This window comes from Ascidiella aspersa, chromosome 8, assembly GCF_963924565.1.
Source record: "Ascidiella aspersa chromosome 8, kaAscAspe10.2, whole genome shotgun sequence".
NCBI lineage: Eukaryota > Metazoa > Chordata > Ascidiacea > Phlebobranchia > Ascidiidae > Ascidiella > Ascidiella aspersa.
Window position 1 is genome coordinate 1,734,576 of NC_139454.1, and position 13,779 is coordinate 1,748,354.

At 36.8% G+C, this 13,779-nt stretch overlaps 1 protein-coding gene across 1 annotated transcript; it reads right to left on the bottom strand.

Moving 5' to 3' along the window:
- Positions 1-2,740: 2,740 nt before the first annotated feature.
- On the bottom strand, positions 2,741-13,158 carry LOC146134801 (NACHT, LRR and PYD domains-containing protein 3-like). The gene is made up of 8 exons (XM_083395655.1): positions 13,128-13,158; positions 9,404-11,184; positions 7,134-7,286; positions 6,665-6,826; positions 6,052-6,213; positions 4,717-4,872; positions 3,482-3,637; positions 2,741-2,884 (listed from the first exon to the last, which is right to left on the bottom strand). Exons 1-8 carry the CDS (start codon positions 13,156-13,158, stop codon positions 2,741-2,743), a joined length of 2,745 nt encoding a protein of 914 aa, XP_083251781.1.
- Positions 13,159-13,779: the final 621 nt, after the last annotated feature.

Consider the following 13,779-nt stretch of genomic DNA (forward strand, 5'->3'; position numbering starts at 1 on the left):
AACAAAAAATCAACACGACGCTCCTGAAGAAGAAAATTTTTTGTGCAACAAAATTTTCAGGCAACTTACTTTTCCAAACCAAGCTCATTAGTTGTTCTTTCACGTTATTGTACGCTTGAGTTGAATTGGCCATTGTGACGTCATAGCGTTGCGTTGTGCAGCGAAAGAGAATTACGTTTTTACGGCTTGCTGCCACTGTGGGTTGTACGGTCATGGTTTTTAAACTGCTCGTGATTGCTTAACACAAATAAAGTGATTCGATAGACGTTAGAGGTTAACATAGCAGAGCTGTTAGCCAAGAAGCAAGTACGTCCGTCCCATTGATACCAATAAAAACAAATGCTATTTTGTGGATGTTTTTAAGTGACTGCGAGCAATTTAAAAAGTAGCTGAGGGACCGTTGCGTTATTGTTTTAAAAAAGTTGAGAACCACTGGGTTAGGGTGTCAGTGGGTCAAGTATTATTGCATTGATTGTTTAATAATATTGCCTAAAATACCCGAAAGCTAACCTTAACCCAAATAATGTTTGTTGTGGTAGGATTCTATACCAGCTATTTACTCTATAAACAACATTTTTTTAAAAGTAGTTTTCTTAAGAGAACGTAACCCAGGGTTTGTAAACTTTGACCCTCGACCCGTTTAGGCCACAGAGCAGTTTTCGAGCCACAAACACAAAATATTTCAATTATTACAGAATTAAAGTCAAATTTGTGGTTTCCATAATTGTTTCACAGACCTCCTTTATGACGTTTCATGACGCATTTCCAAAACGTGAGCAAGGGTCATGGAGTATTGAGACAAACAAAACATAAATTTTCTGAAATTTAGGTGCGCAATGTAATATATTAATAATTCAGCTATGTAGCATAAAGCTACTGGTAAAATTTGCGCAGCGGTAAATGATGTAATATACTGAAATCTGTAAACGCAATAAAGTGACGGCTGTAGCTGAGAGTTCAACTGCGAATGGCACTTATAAACACTTGAGAATCCCTGACTATAATATTTCGTCTTAACATTATTAGCCTATCTACTTAAGAGTAACTAACTTTTAACTTGGATTAAAAATATTTTAATGAAAAAAAGCAAATTGTTGCAACGTAACGATAGCATATGGAAAGCATTGTGGCGTAACAATAATATCGGCAAGCTAATGTAGCCAGACGTAATAATTTTAAGTTGTTTCAGTTTGTTTAGAAATAGAATGTTAAAAAGTCCGTGATAAGTCATTTGTTCAATTGACCAAAGTCCAGTCGACCGGCAAATAATCGGTAAAGTGGGTAACGTCAAACATAATCGGTAACGTGGGTAACGTCAAACATAATCGGTAACGTAAACTGCTAGAATAATAATCAGTAACGTCAAACACTAAAAACGTTTTGCGAAAACTTTAGATAAATAGCACAAAGCACCTAAAATTTTTTTTTTGAGCATTTATAAAATAAATCTTTTTTAGGCGGTAAAACTTGTTATTTTGGTCAAACTTTCCAGATGTGATGTACGACCTCATCGACCAGTAGGAAAAAACGTAGTTTGTGCTGATAACTTACACAATTGCTTAAACTTTTTTAGTTTTGTTCACCACAAGCATTTATCTCCAAATTTTATTCACCCTTGTGCGATTCACTTGATCAAGAAACATTGACTTACACCATTGTCGATCTCTTAAAACATGAAAACCACTAAAAAAATCAAAATCCCCCTATTGGGGAATCCCCACCAGGTGTAGAACTTCTGAGCGAAGCAAATACAAGTGCTGTGACGTAGTTTGGATCGGTGTCTGGAATCGTAGTTGTTTGTCTGATGCCGCTACTAGTGCGCCAATACGCCCTGCATATTACTTATCCGTCATTTTGATGGCAACGTTTTACAATTACTTGCTTGTACAAACACCAACGTATTCTTGGCTTATCATAGTTGGTGTTGATTTGTGTAACTTTTAGGCTTTAAAATTGGCGGAAACCCTTCCTTAATAGAAACGGCGCTGCAGGAGAATGAAGGCGAGCGTCTTTCACTGGTCTGTTGTATACTGAGCTGCTACTCGCCTGGGCGTCCCAAGCCAAGCCGTTAAGTATCGGGCCAAGATTTAATTAGGTTTGTTTGCTTATCGATGCTGGTGTGTCTTACATAGCTGCTACAAGTGTTAATTCTCCGAGGAAAACTAATTAAAAAATTAAAACTAACATTTGCAAATCTCTTCATCAAAATGGAATTTTAATTACGACAAAATACACGTGCATAAAATTCAGGTAGAATAAAACACGAAGAAATTCATCCAAATAAAAGCAAGAAAAATAGGCAAGTTTGAGCCTCGCAATAAACAACTGAACGAAGCAAATAGTTGGTATTTCATCAAACAAGGGAAACAACCGCTGCTGTGGCTTAACCCATCGTTACTGGTCGGGTGCTTGTAACTTTTAATTGATAATTTGTTAATTGTCTCTACAAACTAGTGTTAATTATGGATGTTCGGCAAAGAAGTCTATAGACTCTTGCAAAGCTGTGAGAAACTTGACAGTGGGGTTAAATATATAAGCAATGAACAAACTTAGAACAACAACAAGATATGTTATAAGCTGACAGCACTATGAGAAAAACTCTAAAAAATAAAAAAAATGTTTGATAATTACGATTCGACAAAATCAAATCTAAAGCAAAATGCAAAGTGTGAAACTTAGAAAGAAATTAAGATTTAACAAATACTTGCGCTTAAAAAGTCCAAATCTATAAAATAATTTGTCATTTAAGCGTGACGGTGATTAGGTCACGCCCGAACGATTCCACACCAGCAGTTATAATCTGGAGGAAACACTTTGCGTAAAAAGTCGCTTCAATTTGAACAATTCCAACTTTGCGATGAAACTTCTTGGTCACGCATCGTTGCTTCACATCACGTGACAATTTGATCGTTTTTGATTGGTCAATTTTTCTAGGAGAAAAAATATATTAATTTTCGGGTATTACGCGTCGATGAAACGTATTTGTGTAAAATTTTAATTATTTTTTGGAGGGTTTTACCTGTAAACAAAATATTAAAAGCCATAAAGCACTTAATTATTATTACAATTTACTATTTCATATTATTCCTGTGTAGGTGATTTAAAATGTTTACTTCTGGACTTACGGACGGTTAAAACTGTTCGGAAACGTTTTCAAAACAAATCGCGTCATTTAAACCCATGTGTTTCGCAGGAACTTATGAAATCGTTCGTTGGTTAATGTTAATGTAAAAATCGCTGTGTTTCTCAAATTAGAATGCAAAATACATTTTAGTTTCACTCATTTTTCCAGATATACGAACGCTCACTGATGACTCCTAGTGACAAAACACGATTCTTAGTAAAACCAGGCTCTACTAAAATTATCGAGGAACAATATCGATTTTGTTGTTTCTACTCATAAAGCGACCATCAGTCAGTTGTCCAACTATCGGCAATATGCAAATTAATCGAACATCGATTAGTTGAAACAAGTTCTCACTTGGTGGCGCCGTTCGGCCGATTCCAACTCTTGTTCTCCAGCTGATGTGAAGTTGCAGTTGTCACTCAACAACCATCGAATCTTTCCCCGGCATCTTGCCAACGCACTGGCCCCGCGGTCGCCGATGGGATTGCTGCTCACATTAAGAAACTCCATCTGCGAACAATTACAACTTGAGGTGAACAACAAACTTACGCTTTGGAGCATAATGGTTGGAGGTTGTAGTAAGACGTAATAAGAATATCAAAGCCAAAAAAAAAAAAAAAAAAAAAAAAAATGATACCTACTTCTGTATGGGCTTTGATAAACTTACGCTTAATGTTGACAACAAATATAAACTCATAATAGCTTGTTTGAAATCTAGATACTTTACATTTTATCCGATAAGAATATACCAAATGACGTCATTGCTATGGTCAAACAAGCAAAACAAATGGAAAAAGATAATTTTTTCAGGTTAAAATTTGCTTTAGCCCTGAGAAGTTTAGCTACCGTCAGTTGTTAATAACCTAAAGGTAAAATCACTGCGATTATCACAAATGTGGCTGAAATTGCAATATTAAATTGGTATATATGAAAAAAGGCACTCATACCACCCACGTATTGGCTGGGATTCGTAATGTTTAGACTTTAATACTGGGAATAATAGTATAGGACGGCTTACACTTCCTGTACATTAAGTTATATTAATTGACAATATGTCGGTGTATTTCGCCACTAATTGTGTTCACCGCTGTATGAGGAAGATTATATAAAACAAACCAACAGAAACGAAATATTTATCGCAATAAAAAGAATAACGACAGCCGTTTCATAATTCCACTCATTTATCTTTATACACTTCTTGTTTTTCTTTTCTTATATAATCCCAGGCCACAATTGAAATGCAAACAAGCTTAAGCCAGACATTTCACCAACGCTGCTGAAAAGGCATTTATTGGACTTCAATAAAAGCTAAAATAATATTTTTTAATAATTTGTTTAAATTTTTGTAATTTTGAATTCAACATTATGGTTACTCAGGGAATGATTAAATAAATATAAAGTTAGGTTTAAATTAGTTTTGGTGGCGATCAACTTTTATCCAGCCCTGATGATTAGCCACGTTTTGTGGGAATTCCTTGGGTCATATTTTCACACAATAATGAATAATATTAATACTAAATATATATATATATATACCTCTTGTGCACGCGCACTATAAACCTCGATCGAGTTTAGATGAGGCAACTTACTGGATGCTCCCTGCGTGCGATTGCTTCACTCAGTTCTCCAACTTCATCGATTCCACAATCTCTCAACACCAGCTTGTTCACCTTGTGCACAATTGTTGCCAGGCAACCAGCACCACGTGACCCGATCTTGTTTTCATTCAGGTCCAACAAATCCATCTGCATAAACACAAGGAGGTTTAGACAACAGAAATAAACAAGGGGCAACAAATCCATCTGCATAAACACAAGGAGGTTTAGACAACAGAAATAAACAAGGAGCAACAAATCCACCTGCATAAACACAAGGAGGTTTAGACAATAGAAATAAACAAGGGGCAACAAATTTATCTGCATAAACACAAGGAGGTTTAGACAACAGAAATAAACAAGGGGCAACAAATCGATCTGCATAAACACAAGGAGGTTTAGACAATAGAAATAAACAAGGGGCAACAAATCCATCTGCATAAACACAAGGAGGTTTAGACAACAGAAATAAACAAGGGCCAACCAATCCATCTGCATAAACACAAGGAGGTTTAGACAACAAAAATAAACAAGGCCAACAAATCCATCTGCATAAACACAAGGAGGTTTAGACAACAAAAATAAACAAGTGCCAACAAATCCATATGCATAAACACAAGGAGGTTTAGACAACAGAAATAAACAAGGGCCAACCAATCCATCTGCATAAACACAAGGAGGTTTAGACAACAAAAATAAACAAGGGCCAACAAATCCATCTGCATAAACACAAGGAGGTTTAGACAACAAAAATAAACAAGTGCCAACAAATCCATCTGCATAAACACAAGGAGGTTTAGACAACAAAAATAAACAAGGGCCAACAAATCCATCTGCATAAACACAAGGAGGTTTAGACAACAGAAATAAACAAGGGGCAACAAATCCATCTGCATAAACACAAGGAGGTTTAGACAACAGAAATAAACAAGGTGCAACAATATTGCCTTCTGGTATTCTTTCACTTTTAATTGTTGCTCAAATCCTTGTTGATGGTTTGTGTTGTTGAAAATGGCAACAGTCCATAACATGGGCCAGGGCATTTTAACCAAGAAAACAATAATAGAACAAATATTGAAAAATATTTAAAAAATACTGAATTGTGAACAAAATACAGATTTCTGTAAAATAAACACAATGCCGCATCGTTCAACGACATTTGAATAAAAATATAAAACTGTAAATTGAGTATTAGGGTGATTAACTATCCTCAGCCCAAGGGACCTTTACCAGTATATTCGTCCCTGGTCTGACAGAGGACAACCATTGCATGGAAATGTCGGGTTGGGCAATCAAGAGGTTCGAAGCCTCAGTGCTTTGTGAACTCACGGGATGTTGTCGTTGTTCGATGCTGCTCGCCAACACCAGGAGATGGTCGGATGTGAGTCCGCATCGCCTGAGATCAAGCCTCTCGATGTAGGGGATGCACCCGGATAGGAGCTTCACCCCAGCTTCATCCAGAATGTTGAAGCTCAAATCAAGATACTCAATCTACATGCAAAAAAGTAGATGAAGTTGTACCAGTTGGTTGTCTGGGGCGACTGTATGTTACGTCACAGTACGAAAAGTATTAGTGGTACTACACTAACTCCAGCAATAATTCCAACGCTAAGCCAAAATCTAAACCCAAACAGAGGCAAACACTCCGGTGCCAAAACGCGAGGCCTAAACAGTGATCAACACTCGCCCTACAGTTTGACATGTTATTTTGGCCTTTAGATCTAAATCCGAATAATTTGTGACTTTTCCAACAAGTTCAGGTCTCATTTTGTCACAGATATTACTGTATTTGATTTTATTGTGCCGTTGGTCGTAAAATAATGCTGTTACAGATAATTCTGCTTTCTATAGCGTTGCTTAGTACGTCTTATTGTGTGTTTCACTTGTATTAGATGAGTGTCGATAATATCACACAATATTACTACACTTTGTTGAAACTCACGGTATGTTGTCGTTGTTCGATGCTGCTCGCCAACACCGGGAGATGGTCGGATGTGAGTCCGCATCCCACGAGAAGAAGCCTCTTGATGTAGGGGATGCACCCGGATAGCAGCTTCACCCCAGCTTCATCCAGATTGTTGCCGCTCAACTCAAGATACTCAATCTACATGCAACAAAGTAGATGAAATTGTCCCAGTTGGTTGTGTGGGGTGACTGTATGTTACGTCATAGTATGCAAGTGGCGTAACTGGAATTACAGGTTTTACATAAACAATTCAGGTTTCACATATCAACATTGACACCTGCATCTAATATAATAGTAAATGGCTTGGTGTTTACCATGTTGATACTTTTGTGTGTGTTTTTTTATTACTTTAGAAAGAAATGATTTACTCTCAAATAATTCATGCACTGTCATAACACACGCAGCTTATAAATTCAATTATTATGTGTGATATATGTATTAGTACCGGTTGTGTTTTCCTTTGCAAGTTTTCGCAGATAAGTTTGATGTCGTCGACAGAAAGGTTGCTGCGTATGATCGTCAATCCTTGCATCTGTAGAACCATCGGTGCTAGAATTGCAATGCTGGTGGTGGCCTCAGCTACGTAAAACTTGCGAATCTGAAATATAGCAGAGTGTGAAAAGTCAAGTGGTAGATTAGACTTCCTAGGTGCAATAAACTCATCTAGATATTGAACAACCTGATCAGTGGCGTATCTGACAATTAATAACAATCAATCAAGCGGTCTCTGTAATTCATTGGTCCCGCTGCCTCTTCGACAAACTATACACGAGTCCATTTTAAATACTTTTTGAGTATTTTAACTACGTAGGTACGACAAATGTTCGCGGTTCGCACGAATGTTCTTTCTAGGTTCGTTTTTTACGTTTTGATGCTGTCTTTAGAATTAGATCATCGCTTTACCACCGTTGCCCCGTGGAAGGCTGTCAAGTGCCTTTCGGACAAACGGAAAACGTATTCAAACATTGGACATTTATTTTTTAACGTTTTTATTATTTTTATTTTCGGCAATGTAATAAAAACTTGTAAGAAATTGAAAAGAAATGCCGTTATCCCCACAAAAAAAAAAATCGCGCTCGCTTCGCTCGCCAGGTCTGCCCTCAATTAAAAAGCTTAAAAACTTTCAAATAGATTAACTATTGAAGTGGCTTTTTCGCAGATGTTGCGCTAATCAAATAACACGGGGGAGAAACAATCTCCGTTTAGTATTGCAGGTGGCGAAAGACGTGCTTGTAATTTTTGCGTCTAAAAGTTTGGTTTTGCTGGACGTTAATTGGCTGTTTCTGATATTACATATGACGTCATTACAATCGCTATTTTATGACGTCCTTACCGTCAGACAAAAAACGGGGAATTACCTAAGTTGAAAAATCGGGACCCCCTTTTGGATTTATGGATACGCCCCTGGACCTGATTAATGACCCCCCTCCCCCTTCCAGTAATGTAACACAAACTATCGTACCCTAATAACCACCTTCGCGGATTTAATATTTGTCTTGCCATCGCACCATAGTCCACCATTATACGCCATTTAACCTACAGCCGCCACCTCCCCAATTCAATCAAACAAGCACACTTTGTAGCTGTATAGGACAGGGGTTAGCAAACGATTTTTCAGGGCCGGATAATTTGTTAAAGCTTGTGATCCCTGGCCGGATAACTGTAAGATTTACGTTTGCAGGCCGGATTTATTTTTATTTCGCACCAAAATGACTTGATTATTACACTGGTCAACAAATTTTCACTTTTTTTTCTAATCGAAATTGTGAGTATTTCACCTTAGATGTATTTTTCGCGCTAATTTCGAATATACATTCCGTTTTTCTCTAGCACATCACATTTTTAAAATATCGTCAAATCAGGGGCGTATCCAGAAATCCAAAAGGGGGGGTTACATATTTTTAACTCTGAAGTTAATGACGTCATAAAATAGGGATCGTAATGACGTCTTATGCCTTCCATGGCAACGGTAAAGAAGCGCTGATCTATTTGAAAGACACCGTCAAAAGGCAAACAAACCGGACGCAGAAAGATCATTCGCGCTAAGCGAGAAAATATTTTGGCACTTACTAGTTAAGTGGCCAAAAAGTATTGAGAGGTGGTGGGCGGATCCGGCCCCCAGGCCGTAGGTTGCCAACCCCTGTCTTACACCGACATCTGATATTAACGCGGACAGCAAACAGCAGGAAACATCAGCACCGTCTAACTCGACGTTTTTAGCGAGAAAAAGGCGGAGACAGCTTGATTTATTGTTGCTGATTGTCGAACACACACTTGCTAATCAGCCAACCCGAACGAATGACAAAAGGGAAAAGAAAAAAACTATCTGGCGTTTACGGTTGACCGAACAAGAAAAGAAAAATGGCGTTTTGCGTTTGATTTTAATTTTGCCTTGGCTTAAGACGCGTGACCAAATTACATTAAAACATTGCCGCTTAGAACGGTGAGTAAAACCCTGACAAAAACGTACAAAAAACGAAAATGTCACTTACAAATAAAAAGGGGGGGGGGGGGTCCGAACCCCCAACCTTTACAATAAAGCGTCAAGCCAGGATAAACTTGAATAAAACTAAATAATAATTAAAATTAAATTATGTTTAAGTAGATTTATCTAGCACTGAAAAGCAAAATACATCAAAAATTTAAGCAGTGTAACTAACATATGACCGACAAAATACAATATTTTATACTTTATATTTTTATTAAATAACCAACCGTGTGTTGTGTTTCAGCAACGGTCTCGATCAGCATCGTCAATCCATCCCCGATGAACTTGGCTTGTTCCCCGAAAGCTCCAACGTTGATGGTGATTGGATGGTCGGTGGCGCGAAGCACGTGACAGAGACTTGCCACGTGGTTGGGAAGAATCGTGCGCGAAAGCAAAACCATGTCCGGGAAAACTTCTACCACTGATCTTGTGATGTCATCAAGCGTAGATTCATAGGCGAGACTGCACAGCGTGAACAACCTCTTGTCGTCTGGACGTGATTCAAAATCACTGTATTTTACAAGATCCTCAACACCAAATTCATAAAATGAAGCGATTGAAACTGGGAAATCCTTCACAGATGTTTTGGCGAAATCTTTAGTCATGGAAACAAGCAGATCCTTGACCAAGCTTCTCTTGGTGGAAACATCAGCTGAAGACATTGAAAACAGCGCGTTTAGCTTGCTTTGGAGTTTCGGATTGAGCAGACCGAAGAGAAATTGAAGAACCATTTCCCAATCGACACTTTTTAAGTTTTCCAGTAGCTCTTTAAACCGTTCCATGGGGGTGTCAAACATAATCTTAAGTGCGGCAAAGAACTCTTGCAGGAGCTTGTGATTGAACAAAATTGTTCTGTCTCCTTCCAAGATTTTAAGGCTGATATCACTGGACCGAGCTTGAACTTTGAGAAAATCCCCTAAACCATTTGTTTCAAGACCAACGTTGGTGAAATCTTGTGCTTCAAAGGTGACTTTCTTGTGAAGCATTCCATACAAAGCTAAATCAGAGAGCTTGCGGAGGACACTTGGGTGATTCTTGAAGTGATCCGAGTGAATGTAGTGGTTCAGAAACGATGTGAACACATCAGTAGTAGTAAATGCACCACCATCCAATCCATGCTTTAGAATGTATTTTGGAATTGCTTTGGCAAATAATGGGATGAAGCTTAATGCATTGGCTGCTGGATTTTGGTTGAGAACCTCTTTCACATTTTTGTATTTCTCCTGACTTTTGCAAATTTCCTTGAAAAGCAAATCCTGTGAATTTTCGCCGAGACCAAGTACCTCAAGTGGGAAGTGTGACTTGCAATCTGGGTTCAACTGGAGATATGCTTCCGGTCGTGTAATAAGATACTTGAAAGCATTGCCAAGAATGTCAGACCGCAAAAGGTTTTGGAGAATGACTTCTGGTTTTGCTCTTTCGTACAAATTAATCACCGGTGCTTTCATCGTAAGATTGAAACCTGTTTCATCCATTGAATCCATGATGATCAACACATTATTTGATTTGGAGATTCTTTCCAGAATTTTATTATCTGTTTCCAAATGATATTTCCAGTTTGAGTTGAATAGCTTTATCAGGAACTCAAAAACACTCATTTCTTTGCTGTTGTCTAACGATGGCAGGTTTACATAGAAAATGTAACCAGATTCAGGTTGAGTATCACAACCATATTGCAGAATTTGTAACCCTAAGGTGGTTTTGCCATAACCAGCTCCTCCAAAAATAACTATAAAGTTGCCATATTTTGCAATGAAATTAGTTTTCGCTGCCTGGTCGCTGAACTTAGATTCTGCTTCTTTGATTGCATTTTCATTTGCAGCCTGACAGAATTCATACACCTCAAAAAAAGTAAGATTTTTCTCATTTCCTCTATAGAGCAACATTGCGTTAAAACCTTCTTCTTCGACGTTCTTCCTGTTAATGACCAGGAGTTTAACCAAGATTGTTTCTTGAGATTTGACTTTGATGTTGGCCTCTTTTTTCTGGTTCGCTCGCAAAGCTGCATCTGAGAATTGAAAAAACTCGACTAAAGTGAAGAACTTTAACTGGAATCAAAACTTGAATTACAGAAACATGTCAATCAAACTGAACTTTAGCCTTACACAACCAAGCAGATGTCTGCAAAGTCACAACTTTAAGAAACAACAAAATAAGGAAACGCAGCTATGGTGACAATTACTAACAACATTAAGCAGCATTTAAAACCACTGGTCCAGTTTACAAAAATGAAACAAAAAGGTCTTTTACAATACACCTTTTTCAAAGCTTTATATTTTTATTAATCATTTCTTTTCCAGAAAGTTTGTGTTACAACAACTTAGAAGACACCTCTACATAGAACAACTAAAAACTAACTCCAAGGAAAGTTTGACATTTGTACCACGCCGATAGACTATAGACCTTTACACTTGCTTAAAATAATAAACAACTTTTGCGGTGAAACCATTTAAAGAAATTTTGATTTTCCAAAGACATGAATATATTCTACTTTGAACCAGGGTTTTAGTTTCCAGTTAGCGGTTAACCGATTAACCAAAGGTGTTTTTGTTATCTGATATAATATTAGCGGTTAACCTGATAACACAATTAACGTTTTCGGTTCGCTTTTACACCTTTTCAGCTTGTTTTCGCCAAATTTCCGGTGGGCAGATGTTTTCCTTTTCTAGAATGCAGGTTTATATTATGGGATTAACCGGTTAGGTTAAAGTACAATTACCCAGATATATCTGTTATCCAAATACTAAAAGCTCCTAATATCTGAACAAACCCCACTTGAACATCCCTAGTCGACAAATTGGGGCCTTGTAATGGTTTAATGAGCTGAACAAAAGTTTAAAATAAAACAAACACAGAAAAAACAGTCAACATACAATGATAATATTACATTTCAAACTGGATTTAAGAGATGACAGAAAAGAGACTGCAATTCTATTAAGCAGGGATCGGCAAACTGTGGACTGACAAATGCAAATCATCTGGCCTATCTTTTTTCAAAACTGGGCCAAGGACCAGACATCGTATTTAATGGCTATTGTAAAATCCTACAAACAATTCATCCAAATAACTTCTCCACTCTGGACGACCACAACAATGCAATGAACACATCGATATCATGTGACTAGACTGCCCAGAGGCTTCAGATCCACTTTAACACTACAATAACTGTCAAAACTGTTGCAACCTAATATGTCCGCTAAACTAACCAGTGAAACAATACACAAGTTGGTATGCACTGTCAAAATATACAAGAACACATATTTTTATAACAACATAAGAATATGAAATATTTCATATAATTTGAGTGGTTTGTGGAATATTTAGAAAAAATAAATGTTCATTAAAGCAAACGCCAAGAAATAAATAAAAATACAATGGTGGTAATATATTGTTGGTGCTCAGTGGCATGGTGGGGTTGGTAGCTGGACATACTATATAGTAAAAAACTGATAACATTAAGACATTTACCTATTGCTTTGCCATGTATGAAGGACAATTGTCAAGTTATAAAATTGTTTTTATAGAAAGTGTGTCGTGATTTTTTAGTGTGCCACGAACATTAGAGACCCACTGCATTAAAGCCTCAATTCTCACAACTGGTCACCCCAAAACATATTGTTTTATTGCAAATCAACAACAGAACTTGTCACAAACTGGTCACAAATCAAACACAGAAGTTGATTTGATACAGAAATATATTACAATTGAATGTGACGGATATTTATTTCGGTGACAAAGCGAAACTTTGGGGTTCAACGAAAGATTTCGTAATATTGTTGGACTCGGCAGTTAACAAAGGTTAAGAAGAACTGCTATAAGGGGTGTTTTAATAACACAGGTGTAAATCATTTCCAAGGTGTAAAATTAGCGTATGATTTTTTTCTAAGTTTGTAATAAGTATTAATATTGCATTATTGCTTCCCCTGCTAAAAACAATTAACAACGAAAAACCTTTCCACCATGCTCCTCTGCGACCAGCCATATCAAGAATAAGGAAGACATTATAATTGCAAGTAATAATTGCAAAAACATTATAATAAAAGATATTAGTACAAAAAGTAAATGATACTAGGAAAGCAAAATATTTCAGTACAACTTACAACAAAATACAACAATTTATGAAAAAATGTGTGCACCTATACAGCAATAACGAAAACCATAAAATATCACAATTGAAGCAATTTAAAAGAGTTGGTAAGATATACAGTAATATTTTTTTTAATATTTAAAAAAATTGTTTAGTAACACGGTGGACAAGTGATATTAAAGAAACAAATTAGTGTTTTACAAAATGCTAAAATCTAACAGTTTGGAAATAGCAACATCAGTGATAAGCAGCCAATGCCGTAAATGTACAATAAGAATAATAAAAGGTAATACAAGTGAAATAATACGTTTGTGGTCGCCACTCAAATTACACACAATATTTCATAATATCTTCTATTAAGCAAAACAACAGCTTTAGTTAAATTGCTTGCTTACAAGTTACAATGACCGAATAACATCACAATGGGGTGTCAATAATAAGAATATGACTTTTATCATTTATTTTTGGAGAAAAGTTTTTAAACTATGTCAGATCCAGCTCGTTAGCATAAAAATA

What these genes read in the sequence shown, in the direction of transcription:
- LOC146134801 (XM_083395655.1), bottom strand. Translation starts at nt 13,158, where the DNA reads ATGGCTGGTCGCAGAGGAGCATGGTGGAAAG. An exon ending in TCGAACAACGACAACATCCC is followed by an intron (nt 4,873 to 6,051) that starts GTGAGTTCACAA and finishes GTGTTTATGCAG; the next exon opens with ATGGATTTGTTGGACCTGAA. An exon ending in CGGCCGAACGGCGCCACCAA is followed by an intron (nt 2,885 to 3,481) that starts GTGAGAACTTGT and finishes CGTGATGTGAAG; the next exon opens with CAACGATGCGTGACCAAGAA.